This window comes from Polyergus mexicanus, unplaced genomic scaffold, assembly GCF_030449975.1.
Source record: "Polyergus mexicanus isolate NDT 795.1 unplaced genomic scaffold, iyPolMexi1.0 SCAF_1, whole genome shotgun sequence".
Lineage (NCBI taxonomy): Eukaryota > Metazoa > Arthropoda > Insecta > Hymenoptera > Formicidae > Polyergus > Polyergus mexicanus.
The window spans coordinates 11,043,752-11,066,204 of NW_027223321.1; the positions used below are offsets into that span (position 1 = coordinate 11,043,752).

The 22,453-nt window shown below is 37.9% G+C and overlaps 2 protein-coding genes across 6 annotated transcripts in view; one reads left to right on the plus strand and one right to left on the minus strand.

The window, feature by feature from the left end:
* Positions 1-12,435, minus strand: part of Cv-2 (crossveinless 2) — a 36,611-nt gene extending 24,176 nt beyond the window's left edge. For 4 of the 5 annotated variants that reach the window (XR_011447158.1, XR_011447157.1, XM_070298592.1 and 1 more), the window contains exon 1: positions 9,224-9,689. Coding sequence is in view for 2 of the 5 variants with exons in the window: in XM_070298592.1 (XP_070154693.1) it covers positions 9,224-9,287 (64 nt within the window). In the remaining 3 variants the exon portion in view is untranslated. Of the gene's footprint in view, positions 1-9,223; positions 9,690-11,999 lie in introns of those variants that run through there. The other variant, XM_070298600.1, reaches the window with a different exon arrangement.
* The window catches only part of LOC138934670 (dynactin subunit 5-like), a 77,134-nt gene that overhangs the window by 25,497 nt on the left and 29,184 nt on the right, over positions 1-22,453 (plus strand). The window lies entirely within an intron of this gene.

Sequence of the window (22,453 nt, forward strand, 5' to 3'; positions counted from 1 at the left end):
TTGTTTACTATCACGTATGAGGCAAGCCCGCCTCATATCTCCGCCTTGAACCATTTCAATTGTGTACAGTATAACGCGAGAGAGAAGAGGGAGAAAAAAAAAAGGAGTCTCGTCGGAGAAGTAAGAGTGCGCGCGATTATATCGCGCCGCTTTTTCTCTGCGTTCGGGCACAAGGATGAGCGCGCAAAGTTACAGGATTGAAAATAGAGACTGACGCGCGCATTATTCACGTCGTGACTTTCCAGCGTCGACCGTGTTACGTGCATCGCCGGGCAGTTCATCTTTTTTTCTTAACCGCGGCCCTTCTAAGCCCAACCTTTCTCGTTGTACTTCATTATTTCGACGACAGTGATCATTACTCAGAAGTTAGTCGGTTAGCAGAGTCTTCTTTTATCACGGTAAAGTATATATATATATATATATATATATATATATATATATATATATATATATATATATATATTGAGATTGATTATCCGCGTTCGTCTGAGTTTAAGCAAAAGTTCACCATCTCAGAATTCTAATTCTGTCTCATCCAAATCTTATCAAGATATTTAACATTGATTATATATAAAAAAATATCTAAACGGAAAAAAAAAATTCGTTTGCTAAACTGAAAGATGCATCATCAATATTGATGCAAAAAGATCCTTTTACTTTGACAATCTCTTGACATAACGTCTTACATAACGGAATTCCTGGAGAGAGCACGACTAAGGTATCTTTCCCCTCGGGCTCTCCTCCTTTATTTTTGGATTTAACAAAAGTTATGTATTAAGATGTAGCAGATGTGCTTTTTCAATTGGACCTGCTAGATCATTGTACTTACTGAGAACGAATCATTTGTATTTTTTTCTATCTTTGCGAACCAATTAATCGGCGCATTAGCTCCTCTAGCGCGATATATTTTCGGGCGGGCTGTATATTTTCGCGCGCGAATTCGCGCAAAAAAGAAGAAACGCTCGCCGCAGAGAGATTGTAATTCTCGCGGGTTGTTATTCCGAGAAAGACAGTTACGAGGCCTCTGTAAAATCGTCCGAATAAATTACAATTCTTAATTTAAGCGTGCTTGTATTTCGATTCAAGAAACAGAGAGGGAAAGAGACAAGGAGGAGACGATTCAGCAAACGTCTCCTCCTTGTCTCATAAAACTAATAACTATTAATGAGGTGATATGACTATTAATGAGAAACGAAAAAAGAGAAAACTCAGTTTTAGTTTTAAAAAGCCTATTAGATAAACTCTCTCTCTCTCTTTCTCTCTCTCTCCCTTTCTCCCCTAATGAAAGAAAAGGAAAGTTGGAATGTTGTGCGAAATATGAGACTACAGCAGATGCATGATAGATTCTTTCGAGAGAGAGGTATCTATTGCTAAATTGTAGTTATACTACACTGTCGTTAAATCGAGGAACTAAATATTTTCATTTGTATCTCATTATTAGGTTGTTCGGGAAATTCGATTTTCAATAAATAATAGTCCGATATATATGTCAAAGTTAATATATGCTGAGGAATCTTAACATGTTTTTAATTAAGAAATTGTTCAAATCGGTTTAATTTTAGCAGTAATTTTAGTGTAATTTTGAAAATGTTCGAAAATAAGATATACGTAACATCTATGTTCTATCTCTTTCATTTTATTTTTAACTTCAATGCTGAATACATACGATTAGATTTATATTTCTTTGCGATTTGATAAAATATTAATTCAATAATCGTCAGTCACAAATTTTCTACGTACGCTTTATTAAATATGATAAATTTTTATACGACATGATTTTTTTTCTAAATTTTCTAGACGATAATATCGATCGATCGCATTCGCGGATTTTATTAAGTCACGGGCTTTAAGTCTTTTAGCTAACTCATGCTATTAATGATAATTATAGTCGCTGGATATACCGAAACACCGGCATATTTTTTTTTTTTTTTTTATAGCGAAAGTATCTCATCAGAGACAGGAAGATATTACGTGGCGCGGCGTATCCGTCAGCCAATCGACTTTCTTCGTTTATTCCGGCAGTAAAGTGCGGCGTGTATCGGATATTAAATTAATTAACCGAGGGAACATTTAGCTCGGTAATTGCTTCTTGTTTAACAATAATATCGACATGTTTTTATGTTAAATCACCGGGGGGAGGAGGGAAGGGGGGGGGAAAGGAGGAATAGAAGCGCACAACACATGTAGGGGACTATGTTAATCGCGTACTTAACGCGAACCTATAATAATGAATTATCGTTCGCTAAGCTGTAATAACCGCTTGTCCGATGGTAATTATCGGCCGCGAACGGCGGCGGTAATCGCTCATTTAGCAATCGTTTGTTGTAGGCTAATGCGATGCAACATTAAGCCCATCGATATCGTCGATCTTTATCGCGTGTGGCGTTTACGATCTCTCTTCGCATATTGGTATATGGGCGTTCCTCATCGGCCGATAAGACACGCGTTTCGGATTTTCCGCTATGCGGTGCGGCAACAGCGTGGCGTTTACGCGCCTGCTATAATTATCGATTATTGTTACGCGACCGCCGGCCGCGATCGTGTTTACGTAGGGATAATGCGCACTTGGGATAATTGGCGAGCAATCGTCGTCGGGAAAACGATCGATCGATCGATATCGACAACCTCTCGTTACGATCGTTCATCGTGCTATTTGTTACGATCGCGTCTTTTATTATTATTATTATTTTTTTTTTTTTTTTTTCCAAAATCGCGAGCGACAGAAATTAATCAAATTTGAATAGAGTACGACACAAGAGTACCCGCGAGATATTTTTCCTCGAAAATACTTGTTAAATTTTCAAAATCCATCCGCCTCCGAATGATTTAAGACGCGGCTTTTCGAAGACCCCTTTTTGCGCCGTATATGTAATAATTTATGCACATACAGAAACGCATGAAGCTTCGAACCAACTTCTCTCTCTCTCTCTCTCTGTCGGAGAATCAATATTGAAATTTCAATATTTGAGCCGCTTGAGTGCTCGAAGACTGTCACGCCGCTCGTCGATGTCACTTTTTGCAAAGCGCACGGCTCTCACTTATCGCCACGTAATAAGAGCTTGAGATTTATAGGATCGTACGGTATTTCATATCTCACTTATTGTTAGAGGACCTCTCAATACGAGTTATTTACAAGCTTGTCTTTGGAATTCAAAGAATATCTACATATCACAGTCATCGCGCATTCGAATTAAACGAGCCTTTTTCAATCATATCGTTCATGTAACAAAATGACATGGTGGTATAATAAAATCTTATCGGAATGTTGTTACAAAAGCAGAGGTATTTAAATCGTTATAATTTCTTGGGATAAAAATTTCGATGCTACAAAGGTACACAAAAATATTTATCTATGTCGAAAACCCGTTACATCCTCTTCCTTCTCTCCCCATAATTTTATGACGTCTGAAAATATATTAATAATTATGCACCAATTGATACAAAAGACACGCGAAGGATCAGTTAACCGAAATGAATTAGGATAGTGGAGGAGAAAACGGTACAAAGCGACGAGAGATAATTTCAATCTGTAGGCGCCGTATTAATATCCGAAATTCCCTCATCTACGCTCGCCACGGAATTGCGTATGAATGGAGTCGCGAGAGCATCGGGCGAGAGACTCGCGATATCGTGTTTGCGATCGTATATTCGTGCCGGGCGCAGCTGTAGCCGCAACATCGGCCACTTGTCGATGCGCGGAATTTTTCCTCGACCTCTCGCCACTCTGATCACGCTCGCGTTATAATCAAGTTACAATGGCGCTTATATTTTCTCACGCCGGCGAACGAGAACGATTATTTTTCCATGGCATTATAATGTCGATCGCCACGATTCTCGTTTCGAATAGATCGATTTTGTTGAGTGCGATAATCGAGACGTTTGATTACCCAATAATAAAACTTTTTAATAATTTTATATAATTTAATATTTATTGTCGAAAAATCAATTTACTTTCTGCCTTTATTTATCCCATTTGATTTTATATCAAGTTTCTGGTTTGGCTTTTGATATAAATTTAGCGACATATCCTTCGATAAATACAAAGATAGTTCTTTCTCGGTGAAAATTAGATCAAACGTCATTTTAGTTATCTTAAAGAATTTTATAAGATTTTCTAATTATTTTGCTGACCAATTCTTATATTAAAATTTTTAAAATGCCGTTCACATTATATATTAAGCAAGTGAGAAACATATTTTTCTCGCTGACTAGTATATCTCACTTGCAAGGATTCCTGGGAAGTGATCCGGGGGCGAATCACGACGAATGCCGAGGAGGCATTGAATGGTAGAAATAAAACTCGTCGTAAAGTACGCATTACACATGGTGGAAAAATGTTAGAAATGCGAACGGCGAACGTGGAATATATATTTATGTAGGAACGGCAGTTTGCGAAATTTAGTTTTTAATCCTTCGGCGAATTGTACGACTTCAATTTATATTTATGTAAAAATGACTTATTCCATTCACAACTTATCGTAAATTTTCTAAACTGATAAGGCAATCGTTAATTTTAAACGATGATTATTATTCGCCGAACGATTGATGCAATTTAATCCGACACTCGGTTGCTATGAATATCTGTGGAAGAATTAAATCGAAAAATATTTTGATGTTGATAATTTCTGTTGTTTAGGAAAAATTTCGCGACCAGTACCTGTCTCTGACAGGCAAGCGAATGAATTTCGAGAAAATAAAGCGTATATTTATGCAAATAACTAAATTTTATATTTAATTATACATCGAAAATATAGGAAATATAGAAAATATAATATATTTTATAAAGCGCGTTTTCAATTTAAACATTATTTCGAGTCTCAATATTTAATTGCAAATTAATCATAGTATTTGTGTCGTATTAAAATTAAGGAGTTTTATTTTCTACTTTTTCATCTTTTAAATTCGATTGTCACAGCGAATAATCTTGCTTGATTTAAATGATTCGGCGAGCAACGTGGTCTTCATCTCTCGTAAGATGACTTAGAGATTCATGTATTTAGGTTGCTGTTGAACATGTATTATGCGTGCAATTCGTTATCTCGGCCTTCCACGCCCGGCCAAACAGTATCTTATGCATCCTTCACCCTTAATGGACGAGACGAGTCCCGCTTATCTCTGATTTAAAACGGAGGATAATACTTTCGATCGTTTCGCCATCGTATAAGAATGCATCTGGCGGTCAGTCTGTGAGTTCGGTGCACGAATGAGAATTCGACCTTAGGTTCGCGTTGCCTTCTTTCGTTTCTTTTTCTCTCTTTCTCTTGCTCCGCCGTCTGGGCGTATAATAAAACGATCGAGGGAAAGCAAATGAATATTAAGATGATTACTTTAATGGATTTTGATTGAGGCGATTTTATCGGGGCGATGAAAGTAAATATCCGCGCCCTCCCACTCCTTGTCGAATTACGACTTCGACGATTGCATCTTTAAGTTGCACCTTCGGTCATTTATTTAAATTAAATTCATTCATGACGGCGATTACGAAAACAGATATCTCGCTCGCCGAAGATCTTTTACTCGTAAAAGATAATCGCGGGGCAATATTTATTCCTGTTTTTTATTGTAATATAGCTTTCTTTATATTAAAGATCTTTATTTATATTAATTTTTTATCGTTTCATTTTTTTTTTTTTTTTTAAGTCGAAGATTACTCGATTTTTAGAAAACTTGCGCAAAATCCGCTTTTTTGATTATCGATTAGTTATACAATTCAGAAAATCTTTTTGCGTTATAATTGAAGGAATTTCAATTAAAAATTACATGACGCGGCAAGATTTGCATGCTGTAAATGTTAAAATGTTGAAATTTATCGCGCACGATGGAACTCATCTAAACTCGCTACGACACGACGACGATGAGGCCACGGTGTTGCCGGCAGGTTCAATTTACTTTTAAAAGTCATTAATTCTTGCAAAATTCAATCTCGTAATCCGCTTCGTCGCAAGAAGGCGGGACTTAATTTTCGAAGCGGCATCCGATTATTATCCAGTGCCCATTCAACGTGGGTAAAACGAGACTATATGGACGACAACTACGAAGATGAGAAGCGCGCGTTACACAAATTTAATCGAGCCGTGAAAGCTCGACTCTATAAGAATTCGTTTATGAAATCGAGGAAGTGGAACTAACGGACCGTCGTGTCATCGATGTGATACGCGACGATAATTGACGTTACTGAATATCTGAAATATCTAACATAGTTACGATACTAGCAGTATAATAATAGAACAAGAGATAATATGCCTCTATCCTGTAAAAATTGAAATGTTAACTTGAACTATATTTCCTCGATGAAGCTATTGGGTTGATTTATAAATAAGTTTCATTTTACTTAAATTTTACAAAATGTATTTTTATATTTTTGAAAAACATTGCAATAAATTTTAATTTGTTACATATATTCTCCATTATTAAATATATTTTGCAATAGGTAAAATAATTAGATATCGTAGGTAATACTGGTCTCTCGGAAGAAGTAATTCATTAATTATCTACAGCGGTACTTATTTACGAGTCAACCCAATATAATCGAGAAGGTAATATTGAACCGAGAAAGATATAAGTTACGCAAAAATCGAAATGAGAAATAATAAACGTGGATTAACAATTAGTGAAACTCATCTCGTCCTCGGCGTTTTATTTTTTCAATACTTTTCTTAATTAGTTCGTTGCTGTCGACGATTACGATCGTCAAAGACGATGACAATGGGGACCGAATTGGAAGCTGTATACAGCTGTATAGACGTGAAATAAAAGATTCCGATAAGCCGCACGAATTTCACCGCGCAACAATAGCTTGACGACGTAGGTTCGCTTCGCCTTAAGATATAGGACTCGCTATTGCTTAATTGAAGTCTAAATTAAAATGCAAATGTCCAATATATATGCGAGTTGATGTGACGGCGCGCGGCTCTTGACCGATCGAAAAATATCAACGATAGATATCAACACGCATATCGCGTCTCTCTCTCGAATTATCAGTCCCCCTACAACCAGTCACTTCCGAAATCGACACTACTTTTTATTTCAATTAGAATTTCCCTCTTGTCCCCTTTTCCCGTCATTGTGTCACACAGTCACTATAATGTCATATTAGAACAATGTTTTAAAACGTTACCTTTAATTGTAAAATAAATATAAAGTTTCAGCGAAATGTCAAGAATTATATTTCTAGCTACAGCAGAAAACATTAAAATTTTTTTTACAATAGTATTATTTATTAAGCTTCAAATATATTTTAATTATAGCGTTTTATCTGGTCATTTTGTGTGTGTGTTTTTTTTTTAGTCTTCGCATATTTTTGAAATTAAACGATCGTGTTGAAATATTCTCCAGCACAATATCGCTGTCGATAATTACGATTTGCATGTGATGCCGCGACCCGGGGTAATTTCGTAAAAAAGAGAGGCAATTCCGCGAAGAGACGTGGAGAACGAACGGTATAATATATGGAGACAACGATCCGCTTCCTTTTTTACGTCAGTGTCGGGATTTACGAACGTCAAGATCGTAATTTCTCGTACTTGTTGCGGTTGCTTGGCCCTTAAGCGCATCCGGTTGTGCCCGTCGACGGAGTCACTGACGTGTACGCGACTTACGACGTTGGAAAATCGGACAAAGCGGGTCGATGTAATATCGCGATTATTTCGAAGCGATATATTAAAATAAGATAATACCGCGACGCATTTACGATTTTATTCGTAATTTTCCTAAAGAAATTTTTTAGTGGAAATGATTTTTTTAGCGAATCTGATCTTTTAAATATAAATAAGGACACATCCTACAAGATAACATAATTAGGTATTTTAAATATTTTCTCGAATCGATTATTATTAGACTTATCTCGTACTTTTTCATCCATCTTTTCGCTCTCTAAAAGAATCTGACAGTCGATCGAAGTCGCCGCGAATCCTTGCCGCACAAAAGCGTGCACTCGAGAAGAGACGCGCGCGTGCGATGTGAGCCGGAGAGAGAAGCCGTGTGTAAGTGGAAAGGCGTGCAGAGAGAAAGAGAGAAAAAGAGAGATAGAACGACTGGCTCGTCACGAGAGAGTGGGATGAAGACGGCGAGAGCGAGCGAGAGAGGGAAGGCTTCGACCTCGCATGCTCGCTCGCGCGGCTTTACCGGAGTAAAGTGCTCGGAGGCCTCCGAGGAAGAAGCTGCTCTCGCGAGATCGTCCTCGGAAGACCGCGATCTCTTTCCTCTCGATCCTTTCCTCCTTTGTATGGTCTTTCAGTGCATTCTTCAACCATTAAATCCTCGATATGTATCTATCGTATTTCCATAGTTATAAATATTAAGATAAGTTTCGTGTATTTTACAACTTTCGAATGTCCGGATTTTATCTTAATTTTAAGACGGGCAAGAGAAAGCGCATTAGAAGCTAACGGATCTGTATCGTTTATGTTTTTAATTTTTGTATTTCAATCAGAAATATTTTATGATTAGAATAATAAAGAACGAATATATATTCACAAAGAGCCTACGCTAATAATAAATTATAAATAATTTATTATTTTAAATTTTAGGATCAATTCCATTTATATATGTACTAAGATTATTTATATGCGTGCATCACTATCGATATTTGTGTTCAATATGATATAGTATTTGTACATGAAATTTACAAAAATCACAAAGACAATTTTTTAAATGTCGCTTTGTTAAAAAGATGAATCGACATATGATTTTTATTTGCATTATTTTCTCAAATAACATGTTAGTTTTTCATGTGATTTATTATACGATACTTTAAATGATTGATTGTATATATCTATCGTCATTTATTCCAAATTGTATTATTAACGCTCGTAAAAGATTCGCTCAGAGATAGAGAGAGAGAGAGAGAGAGAGAGAGAGAGAGAGAGAGAGAGAGAATTTCAAACTTTATAATATATAATATTTCTTCCTTCGTTCTCTACCTCGAGAAAGACCTATTCCCGAAACCGTAATAAGATCGATACCCCGGATCCGAAAGCAGTCGCTCTACGACTTCGAAATCGAAGAAGAGAGGCGACAGATCGAGTTACATTCGCGCTACATCTTTTTTTCGCGTTATTCGGGATTGACATTTATTTATTCCGCTCCCAGATTGTAGCAGAGATAATTTGCAAGAGAGAGAGAGAGAGAGAGAGAGAGAGAAAGGAAGGGAAGCGAAACACACAGAGGAAGACAGAGGGTGTAATAATTCTACATATTCTATTATCGTGTTTCTCTACTCTACCTGTATCTCTCGGCGGGCTTCGATCTCGCGTACGGGATATCACGATCGATCGATCTCTCCCCATGCTCGAGGTTCGCGAGCCGGGTCGGCGAGCGACGCTACGATACGCACTGACGAGAGGTAACTGGAAGTAAGTGGCACGAGCTGTCGCGTGCAGCCACGCCGCGGCGAAACGACAACACGACGTAACAGGTGCGTGCTGGCGAGGAAGGGCCTGATCTGTACACAAGCGTGTGTATATGCGTGTAGAGGCTCACGCGCGAGTAGACTGCAAGGATTGAAACTGGCTATCGCGCACTGATATTTCTCTCTCTCTCTCTCTCTCACTTTTTCTCTATCGACATTTGCCCGCATTTTAAATCACTGAGAAATATCGCTGATGATAATTCGCAGCAACGATCCACGTGATCCCGTATATATCGAATAATCGGGAGTTACACATTGTATTTCCAATTTGTGTCGCGTGTCTCTTATTATGTGCGCGACGTTTCTTCGATAAATGAAACCGCGAAAAATATTTATTAAGGAAATATCGTGTGAAACGCGATTTTTCCAATTATCGATTAATCGTAGTTTAATTAATTCTTTGAATATTTTTCTGGATTGTTACACTTATTATGATATCGTATATAGACGACGTGGTAGAAAATTTAATCGATTATGATCGGCGTCGATTGATTATTGATAGAGTTAGGCTTATGAAAGATTGAAAAATCTTTAATTCAATTTTGTAAGATTTTAATTGTTCTCTCTGCAAACGCGAAAAATATGATTTGACTTTTTCCTATTGACATATTCCTGAAAAAAATTATCGTCTGTTTATCTTATTATTCTATCTTTAACGAGTAAAATATTATACCCGAACGACACTATTACGAGAATCAATTTTTTTCAAACTCTATAGCTATTTTAATATATGATCATTCATATCAAATAATACTAGTTTCGAAATTATAATATTTCATTATGTAGTTTGCATTGTTCGACATAAGCGATCAAGGGGCATCGCGCGAGAGTTTATCGATTAAATTTTTATCCGTTTATCGATTTTGCTTGATTAATCGATTGAGTCTCGGTGATTTATGCCTTGATCGATTAATCGGTCCGTTCCCATTGATCGAATAATACGATTAAACCAATAATTTCTTACGTACCTTATAGATTGAATCGGATGAATCGGTTAATTGCATTCGATCAAGTCTTTTCATCTCATTATTAGCTTTGTCTTTATATATTATATAAAAAACTTAAAATGCTTTTCCGTGTTTATATTTTCCTGTAAAAAATTATCACACAGATATCCTATATTATACTAGAATATTTCTTAAATCTACAAATTATACATATTCGTAAATTTCTTTCTAGATATCGATAATAAAAAAAATATATATATATATTCCAAGCCGCCCACAAAGCGGTTCAACACGTCACGAGAGAATCGATTATACCGATATAGATCGCGATGTCGCGATTCGCCGAATTTAATTTTGTAACCGACCAAATCTACGTGTTTTTCTTTCCGCTCGCATCCACGGGGGCGTTTCTTCAGGTGATGAACAGCTGACGCTGATAATCCCACGGATTTTCTTCCATCGTGCTCGCTTATAGTCTCCGCGCGGATGACGTTGAACGTTATTTCGTTTAGACCCAAACCTCATCGAGATGGAACGCGCTGGACGTAAATAAAAATTGTCATTGATACTTTCAACCCGCATTTTGCTAAACGTGACTCACAAGATTTGACATTTCCAAGACGTCTATCACCGAAATATCTAAATCCGCGGCTTTATTTTTCATTTTCCGTGTATATCAAATGCTATCCTCGAGAAACGGAAAATTCAGAATTCCCTCATTCCTTATCGTTATCGAAAAAATAACAATATATATTTAGCGATAAGTGTCTGATAAAAATACGCATCTTAGGGATGCAGTTTCGCGTTCAATGAGTCAAACAAATGAATCGAAACTTCACGAAGAAGAATCATTATCACCGAATGGGAATCACGTCGCTTTCGGCACGCGTCTAGATCCGGCACTCTCGCTAGGTGAATGTGTTATATAGTTATATTATGCGGCTCTCGGTGATATCACGTGGTAAAAATCCGCTCGCTAGGCCGATCCATCCATCACGCGTCGCAATCCGCGTTCTCGGTCTCGTCATTTTCTCTCACTCTTCCTTCGTCCATATATTATTATAATCTCTCATCCCGATACTTTAATTATCCCTATATGTCGCGTTGAACTCCGCGGCAGATCCTTCATGTATTACGCGATTGATTTATGGAGGGAAAATCTCTTCGAACATTCAGGTTTATATTCTTAACAGTTTTAAATGTTAAATATTTTTAATATTTTCTATATTAAAATATAGAACCGATCGGGATAATCGCGATATATTTTATGACACGACCAAGAATCGTAATTTTTTAATATATTTAATAATATTCAATATATTAAAAAATATTCAATGGAGTGATATTACAACTATTGATTACTAATATTACATACTATTTTTTTTTTTATTACACATAAACTTTTTTTTATCTCCATAATTATAATCCCTTCTCTTTTTTCTCTGTATTCCAATTATCTTTTTTCTTAGATCTTTAGCTATGAATATATCTCTCTGTTATTTTTTACGTGATTTTTCTTAGAATACAATCACAGTTTCTCTTCGACGATTCGTCGATCTATATCGTGCCTCGAGACATTCTCGAGGATTTCGTCTCCTCGCGAGACGTGGATATCCCACAGCAAACAGATCTTTAGCACTCACCTGCGGGTATTCCCTCGTCGGCCTTTTACAGACTCCTTTCTCAGCAGCCGCTTCGACCCGTCGTCGTAGCCACGGAGCAGCCAGCGATGCACCTCGCCGCGAATCCGCGTGACGACGATAACGATATTACGATACACCGCACTGATTGACAACGAGACGCGGTCACAGCCGGTGGCGGAAGAGCTCCTCTCGCGCGCGCACTCGCGACGCGATTTTATTTGCGGCACGAGATACGGAGGCGGGAACGCGCGAGCGAAGGAGTTCTGGTCCAGCACTGACGATGAAGCGCGTGTATCCGCCGATGGCACTGCGTGTCTCGTCTCGTCTCCTCGTGTCGCGCAGTATCGCGTACGCGGCGCGAGCTCTACTGCGGATCTCAATGAATCCGCGTCAGCTGCTCGCCGCAGCCGCACTGAAGTTCCGTTGCGATTTCCATTTCCACCACCGTGCGCGAGTAACGAAGATCGCGCGCGGTCGCCGAGAGAATGAGGGAAGGGGTAGGAAAGACGGAAAGTGGTGATGGTAGTAGTAGTAGTGGTGGTGGTGGTGGTGGTGGTGGTGGCAGTGGTTGCGGTCGAGGAGAAGGAGGACGTCGCGAGTAGTAAGTAGTAGTGGTTTTCCACCTTGAGAGAGGCGGAGGAGGCAATGCGTGCACCGAGACAAAACAAGACAAGAGAGAACGGGAGAGGAGCAGCGCGTATACGCGCGTATGCACGTGCGACGCGCGAGAGTCGACGGTTCATGCAGGTGGCATCATGCCGGAGAGGAAAAGTATATAAATGCGCTGAATGCTGTGATAGAGAGATGCGTACATTTTTCTTTCAATCGATATCTCCGTAAAGTAAAGCGCAGAAGAGTAAAGTTTCGCAAAATTTGTACGAGAATTTTTTAAGTAATTTTAATTATCTTAATTTTTGAAAAAAAAAAAAATTTATTCTATGAATTAATATACAATAAAAAAATATCACGGATGTTTGCATAAAAAGGTTGAATAATTTTTTAAAGGTAATTGTTTAATAAAATGAATTATATACATTTAAATAATTTATTAATAAAGATTGAAATCATTCTTTCTATTAATAATTGACATCATGATATAATTTAATTAATAATTAAATCTATATAAACGTGCGTTTTTTTTTGTTTTCTGTCTTTTATATACTTGCTGAGATTTTTTTCCAAGAAGGAATTTTCAATTTATGAAATAGATAATAATAAGACACAATATAAAATTATGAAAATATAATTCGTATTAATCGCAACGTACGATTCAAAAACATATTGCAATAATAAGCGAGAAATTGCGAGCGTATGCAGCGGAAAACTAATGTGCGTCTCTTATAAGATATACATATGTATCGCCAAGTTTAGATCGAAGCATCTTGAAATGCGATCGGAATGCCACGTGCGAGCCGCACGCGCGCCGATGCAACTCGTGGCCGAACTCGTTTTGCGATGCCGACATATCCGTAGAAGTGTGTACGTGCAGTGAGCTTTCACGATGCTTGCGTGAGTCGGAGGACAACGGAGATTGTTAGTGGGTTACCCAGAAGGAGCTCGGTAAACTCTTTCGCCTGTTCCCGAGAGCCGCAAGAGAGCTGCGCTTCGCTTCGAAGAGAGCGAGACGGAAAGGGTAGCTGGGTCGAGTTAAATGAACAGGAGAAGGAGTAGGAGTAGGAAGGGGAGGGATGGTAAGGGACATCCGCATATACCATATACCGGGTGGGAAAGAGAAAAGCTTTATCTTCCACTTTTCGCGAATGGGAAAAGGAAGATGGAGAGAATGTGCATACATATATATATATGGTGTGTGTGTGTGTGTGTGTGTGTATCGTGGAGGAACATACCACACACACGTGTGTATTGAACGGAATCACCGATAAATACCAGAGTCCTATCGCGCCGACACGCGTGCACGCGTGTGCGTGTTTGACGGTAGCGCATCGCAAGAGAGAGGAGCACGAGTGTTGCTTCGTTCCCTAAACTGAACGCATATAGCCACTTTCACAAGGAACGTGGACAAGATAGTTCATCCCATCTTCGAACTCGCTCCATCGTGATTAGATAAAAACTAGCGACTTGGCTTTCTACACTTTCAGCTCTTGACATCGTATCGTAAGGATAAGTGACGGTGACAGTAAGAGAGATGCAATATATATTTTGAATTTCGTTTTTTTTTTTTTTTTTTTTTTTTTATATTAGTGAAACTAATTAAACGAGTTATAAATGTAGATTTTGCAAATGTAACATATTTTTCGATGTTTTAAATTTTGTGTTAAAAGAGATTTTCCCTTTTAAGACTGAAATTTGTATGTTATAAAATTGCCTTCTGACAATAATTAGTGATATCTAAGTTTATTAAATTTTTTTTAAATCCCCAAATATCTAGATTTTATGATTTAAGATCATATACATATATATAAATGTGAGGAGTAATCTCAAAAATTTCTGATGATTCATGAAGCATTAAATCAATTGACATATCAAAGTCTAAGTCCTTTTATCGATGATAGTAAACTGATTTTAACGATAATAGTAAACTTCAACTGGGCGGATGCTTTATTATCTCTCTATTTCTAATTTTAGTAAGTTAAGATTAAAATTAACCGAACTCTCCAGAATATATATATATATATATATATATGTTTTGATATGTTAAATATAAAATTTTACTATTGAAAGCGAGATACAAAATCTCTCTCTCTCTCTCTCTCTCTCTCTCTCTCTCTCTCTGTTTCTCTTATTCTGTCGCAATTTGAAATTTCTTATTATTAATAAAACTATATCATTTAAACTTTGATATGTCGGTTGATTCAATGCTTCATGAAATATCCGAGATTTTCGAGATATTTCATATACCTAATTGGCACGAATTTTTGAAAAATCTTGCGGGCAGATCTCCGCGTACGGTCCTTGAGATGTACAAATAAACTGTTTAATGATTGAGAGGTTGCAGCAGAGAGATGTCTGACCATGCAAGGTCAAGTGGTTCCTCGCCGCGGCAATGTCTGAATCTTTTAAGAGTTCATCGATCCGACGATTTGGTTGATGATCGATGAGGTATCCCAATATATGTGTACTGTCTCATGTCTAGAAAATCTACGACAAACTAAATTTGACTGTCATGAGATGAGTTAAGATTCCACCAGCAAGCTTTCAGTATTCTTTCCATTAGGCTGATGAATTTGATAAAAGCGCTCCAATTTCAAATATTTTCCTTATAATTATTTTATGCTTGTATTATATATATATATATATATATATATATATATATATATATATATATATACATATATATAATATCGAAAGTTTTTAAGTTAAAAATTTATTTCGCGTGCGTGTTTGACTTTTTCTGACAAATTACGTATAATATAATTTAGACAGTAATAGCAGTTATATTCTTTTTCATAATTTATGTTATTTTACATGTTTATAAATATCTAAATTTAATTTATATCTATTTTTTACTCTCTTTATATATAACCATGTAATTTTTACTATACTTTCATAATTTTTACTGGACGCATCGATTTTAGGGATCGATTTTTTTTAATTTCCATTTGTATTTAAAAACAGTTCAAAAAATAATTCGAAATAATGTTGTCGAAACTGTGAGAAAATCTGATAAGGAGCATTCAACTAAATATTTGTGTTACTATGAATTTTCATCGAGATCTTTCAATTAGGAACTAAATGGTGTGTTGAGATATTTTCGTATTTTTATGAATCCAATTTACATAAATATTTGGGTAGAATATTTATGGAATTTAATACAATATATACAGAGAGAGGGAAAGAAAGAGAGAGAGAGAGAGAGAATCTCTCACATCAGATCGCTGCGTTCGAGTCCATCTCAGAACATACAATAGACCGCTAACAGGATTAGGTAACACGCAGATCGAAGCGCGGTCTCTCTCGATGAAAGATCGAGCTGCGACCAACTCGCCCGGTTATTGTACAACACATAACGAAGATACTTATCGAAGGGGACGGCATCCACCGTCTCCGCTCTGTCTCCCCCGCCGAGTTGCTCCCCGCGCGGCTGTTAACGATCCGAGTATCTACCTGACCGTCTTGTTAGCTCTCTTCGTGGAAATGCGCCCCTGTTCTCGTCGTAGTAAGAAACCGAAGAAGACAGCCTGAGGAAGGAGGGGGATAGGGGGAGAAGAGGCTCACGATCTTTCTCTTTCCCGTCCTCTCTTGTCGCGCGGCTATTAAATACGCGACCATTACCGCTCAAATGTCGGCGTTATGTCTTGTCGCATCGCTTTTATCGCTTTCTTATTATATAATAATCGTCGCATATCAATGCAATGCGATTAAGAAAGATACGAATCGAATCATTTTCATCATAAATCATTTAGAAGTGCGTCATGTGCGAGAAACAAAGACGATATACCAATGTCGATCTCTAACTCTCTTTCAATCGCCATCGTGTATATCTTGGAAATGCTAATTCGTCCGTCCGAAAAATAACCTGTTTACTTTTTACTCGCGACCGTTAAAGAGATGGAAAAAAATTATCCTTTATGTCACCTTAAATTAATCCACGGCTGACATGTTTTGTATATAAATCGATCGACGAAATTCGCGTAGAGACGCGATAGGCAAAGGCCGCGTGATCTCGTCGCTCGATCTCCGAGGTAAGGAAAACGCGAGAGCTTTCGGAGTCTATGTTGCCGCGCTCGCTTTTGCTTTCTTTTCGCGGCTAATGGGCGCAAGGTCGTACGAATTCCGCATGCGCGCGCGCGTTGTCCCCCGATTGTGTCGCGCGTGTCCCCGAAACGAGGAGAGGAATTTCACGAGCGTGTCCGTGCCACATTTGTGTGAAAGGAGCCCCCCCGCCTGGCCTTTCTTTTTCTCTTCCCAGCGAGAGGTCGCGATTCCCTCTTTTTTTTTTTTTTCGCTTCTTCCTGGCAGGGCGAGAGGAGGGGGAGAGGAGATCCCTGTCTCCGTCTCCCTTTCTCTTTCTCTCCTCGCGGCCGAAACCGACGTTCGGTCGCGCGTGTGCGCGTGTGTGGCCCGGATAATTAATCGCGATTTATTCACCCCGACATTGTTAATTTTAACGAGCGGCGAAATATTTTTATTGGGTGCTTGAGCATCGCCGTACGGGGATAATTTCTACGCAAATGCGCGTTTAATTTAATTTATTTACGAGACGCGGAATGCCGGGCGCCGTAATGTCCCCGACGTGCTGCTTTTTTTTTTTTTCTGCAATTGAAACGTGCGCATCGTAAACCGCGATTGGCCGCCGATTTCATCGCGAGTCGCGCATAAACGCCACGAGGGGATCTCTCCTTTCCGGCAAAAATTTCATTGCGATCCTATAAACCTTGAAGGAACTACGGGGATCGCCACTCTCTGTACTTAAGATTTAGCGTTTTGCTCATTTCTGTATTTAATTGAAAAACAATCTTGATTTTGATAAGAAATATATTTGAGAAGTATCGCTCTCTTATATTTGTTTGATTTTTCTTCCAGAGTGATGCAATATACTCGACGAGGGTACTTTGGTTGATTCGCGTTCATTATCAACGCGGTGAGTGATGATTAAGATTTTCCACGGATAGGAGAATAGGGGGGGGGGAGGGGAGAGAGCGGCTAGTTGAATTGATTATTTCGAAAGAATAACACATTTTTAATAATAATCGACGTAAGTGGAACAGCCTCGTCGCTTTATTAAAAAGTGAAGTAATACACCGAAGAATATAAATTTCGCAGAAGAGAGTCAGAGAAGAGAGAGAAACCTGTTCGTTCGATGGAATGTCAAATTCTCGATTATATAATCTTAACATACGTAGCGAATTTTTGAAATTTCGCGCACGTGGGGAAAGAGTATTATTTTTATTTACCGCGTTCGCCCGTATCTCGTCCATGTAACCAGTTTAATTTTTACCGTACTTCATCTTTCGCGCTTTCACATTTTTCGCACGCAATGATCTCATACGCGTGCAAATGATTCAGAATATATTCCACGAACAACTATCGTAATGCCTGCGAAAGCGTAATCGTCTTACGTCGAGACGCTCGTTCCGTTCGCATTAACCGCGCAATCTCTTGCGGAATGTGCGCGTGTCACGCAAATAGTTAGATTATTAAAAAGGAATGATATGCGCGACCGGAAGTGATTCACGGTGTCGTCGTCGTGGAGCGACTTAAAAGGAAATCGTCGTTAGTTCTAAGGCTTGTTGATAGATCTCTAACGTCGCAATATGTTCGCGACATATCGATAGTAACGATGCTAATAATAATTGATAATAGCGTAGTAACAGACAGCATCTTAATTTTTAAGAAGATAAATGCAAAAAAGAAATCACTACATTTACTGTTAATTATATTCTTATTTCTTTATCTAATTAATTGATTTTTCATTATTTATTTTTTATTATTAATTTTTATAATTTTTATAATTTTTTATTATTAATTACGAATTTATTATTTATCCTCTTTGATTTGAGCCAATTTTATTATAATTTTTAGATTATTAATTACACAAATATCGCAAAATATGAAATATCAGATTCGAAAATAATATTCGTATAAAATAATAATAGAGCATGGAAGCGTCGGAAACTAAATTAAAGAGATTAGATCGATTTATTTTTAAAATTTACAATCTCGGAATATTGGATCGCGCGAACGGAACGTGAATGTGCAGTTGTGTATATACGATATCAATCTTCCAGCTCTCCCCTCTCCTATCCATATATACGCAATAGATGCGTATTGCTGTACCGCGTACCTTGCTTATGGCAAGGTCGTTTCAGGATATATTGTATTTCGCACGCGCCAAACACCTTTCGCAGCCTCAAAAGGCGAAATCTCGCGTCGGATCGTTCACTTTCGTGCTTTTCTCTACGCCATCAACTCTAAACTTGGCAGTGATTTTATCGAGATGCGCTATCTTATTCCATTTTCTATTGAGTAAAAAAGTTACGTATTTTTATTAGCCCGTTGCAATGTAAGATACATTTAGTGTTACGTCTTTTACATTAGAATCTAAATAACTCCACTAAATTGATCACGTTATTCAATTTCAATTATAAACGATTGCGAACTAATTCGGGAAGAATCAATAGAACATAATGACGTCGAGAAGAAAACATCGGCATCTTTCACGATTCCGCGAAATCGTGAAATCTTTTTGAGAAAACAAACTTTTCAACAAATGAGTTATTAAGTATCATATAAACATTTACATATATAATCATTGCCTTGCCTAAACAAAGAAAAGTCATGATTAACTGATTCAAGTACTGGAAATTATCAATTATGTTATACATATATCTTTGAAACAATGGAAATGATTCCAGCTCGCGTCACAGAGGAGCATTCATTCCACAATAAGTCTTTATCTATTAAAAATGAAACGGTGATTCGTATGATTTTATCACGCGACTTTATTTTCTGAGGGGGGAAAAAGAAAAGAAAAGGAGAGAAATATCGCGCTGTAATTTTTCGATAGAGAAGAAGCACGTGCGCCGCGCGAGAAAAGCGCGCCGGTCTTGCGACTGTAAACGCTAATTTGTTTGAGCGAGAGCAAATAAACGGCAACGCGCGGATAACGTTGCGCAGATACGCGACGCGAAGCGTAATAGCGTTTTGTTGCCATTGGTGTTTCTTTGAAAACCTTGTCTCGCCGATTACATGTAATAGATGTTATCGCCGTTCGATCGCTCGATGTCTCATACATGGCGCTCGTCATTAACGATGACTCGCATCGAGAGTCTCGCGCGCGACCCGTTCTTTAGCTCCAATCTTCTTTATCGGATAAAAGTTTTCGTTATCTCTTGATCTTCGTCGAGAAAACTTGCTATGTAATTAATCGACGCTAATAATTCATTGTTGCGCGCGCTTTCATCATCCGTAATCAATTTTCTTTACACACAGAATATATTCGTATATAGCTCGTAAAGTTCGATTTAATTAAAGTCAATGAAGTAAGTAGTAAGTAATTGAATGAAGAATGTTAAGTTGGTAGAAACTAATAATCATTTGCTGGGGCGTAAATTGCTGCAAATTAATCGTATCGCGTCTTTCGTAACAACCGATTCAATTTCTGTTCTTGTGTTTACGAAACTCCCATGTTTACGAAAATAGATAGATGTTCTAGATTTATAGAAAGAAGGGAATTACATACATAATTAGCTTGGGTAGATGGGATTTATCCGCTATTACAATCGTGATTGCGGTAATTTAGGCAATCGCTCCGACAAAGATAATAACGGCAATTGCGATTCTGTTTTCTCTCAAGTCTCCGGGGCAGGAGTAGAGGGGGGGGGGGAGGGTAGAGGAGAGGTTTCAAAAATTAGGGAAAAAATTAGGAGCGCGGTTGGATAACCACTGCTCATCTGTCTGCGAGCGATTTTCACGAGATTCGCGAAATCGCTCGCTAATTTTTTTCAGCGATTAACAGACGTTCTATCGTATGTGTTCTCTCGACTACGATCGACTTCCTCGAATAAGTTATCGCCATCGAGATTTGTTTTCCCGACTCTCTTGGTGCGCAGCGTGCGGTCCGCCGTTTGGTGCGTCGTAGTGCGAAAACACATAATGCATCGCGCTAGGCAACGTCTATTTTCGATTTAATTGGTTACATTAAGCCAAAAGGCAGGCCAGTTAATTTAACGCAATGGTGGCGACGTTAGTCGCCAGTGCTCATTATCGCGCGGCGATCGAGCGCGTAATTCCACGTGCGCGTTTAATTCCGCACGGCGTGTATAATAGCATTTTTCTTCGATCGACGAGGGCGACCATAAAAGTCACGTCGCCTTTGTTCGTCGCGCACGGAACGTCTTCGCGGCGAATTGTAAATTTTGCGAGGGTCGCGGAAGTGAGTCACTAGCTCATCTCGTCCACCTCCACGTCTCCATCTCGCCTACCCTCGTCTTGACAATTTTCGTCGTCTTGTTTCGGCTTGAGCTAATTGAACGAGCCGCGGCATTTACGAGCCAGATTTACAGGTCATTAAGGCGAAAATGATCTTTTCCTTGAGAACGGTCGGTCAATAAACGCGGATTTCCTCGCCAAGTCGCCGACTTGTTGAGACGCAATTCTCTCGCGATAAATTTCACAGATGCGCGATCATCGACTTAAATGTAAATGGGTTTACTTTTTTTTGCACTCATAATGATTCATTTAAGATTGCTTATTGGCGATAATAAGCAAATAAGAGATAAGAATACTTAACAAAAAAAAAATATATATATATATATATTTCTTTTTAACAATAAAAATAAGCCGAGAGAATTTAACAAAGCAAAAAGACAATTAAATTTTATAATATTATCTGGAAATATATTGAAATGCGCAGTATCTGCAGATAGCTATCTGACTAACTTGTAATGATCGCATCGAGACTGCAGAAGAAAAAGAAAAAAGAGAACAACTGCTAATCTCAGAAAACCGATCTTTGCTAGACTTTCCGCGATGAATAGATGACTTGACGCGAGCGCGCGTTCTCATGTTAGTCGTTTCTATTCATCGTTTGACTTTTTACATCCAATTGGCAGGCAAAAAGCGCAACACGATCAGGTTTTTTTCCTCGCTGAATGATTCAGCAAATTTGAGCGATTAAGTAGACGAACCTTTCAGAATTAATTTTGCGGTCGGCGCGCGATTGACGGCAGCAACGCGGCTCCGCCACCAATTGCGACTTCTAATCGAATATTATCTACGCGCGGAGAAAAAAGAAAAATGCTCGTCGATATTTTACATTATGCTTTTCATTGATTACGCCGCCTCGTCTGTCGCCACTTTAAAAATTGCAAAAACATGACGCTAGATCGATGGTTATAATCTATAATATTTAACAATTCGGTATTTGCTGCGCGATACGCTAATAAAGCTGTGCAAGAAGATACCTGTATATTACGTACGGACCAAGAGAGAATTTTTTACATTGAAATTTTCAATTCTTTTTTTATATTTTTAATATATTAAATATATTATAATATTTAGCCATGTCTATAAATAATATTTACATTAAATATCTGAATAAAGAATCAATTGCAGACATAATCATCTAATGTTAGAATATATCTTATTGATACCTGTTGATGATTTATAATCTATTTTTTGATTATTATTTGATTAATTTTATTTTAATAAAAAATACAGATATCTTACAAAGAACTTCAGTTTATTATTATTATTTTTTTATTTTTTTTTATTTTAAGGAAGATTTCTATAATAAGGAAAATAGGAAAAAAGGGGAAGAGCTGCGCGAAAACTTTTACCATCATGAAAAATCCATTTATCGCCAAACAGACTGCTGAAAAGAAATTTGGACAAAGATATCAGTCTTGAAACATCTTTTGCAGATCCGTTTGACAGGTAAAGAGATAGTTATCGAAGAAGAATCGAGGCGATCTCGATTCAGATCTATCTGTAAGTATCGGCCTGTCGATAGGCATATGTTTAGAGTAGGAGTGAAGGAGCGCGGTAATTGG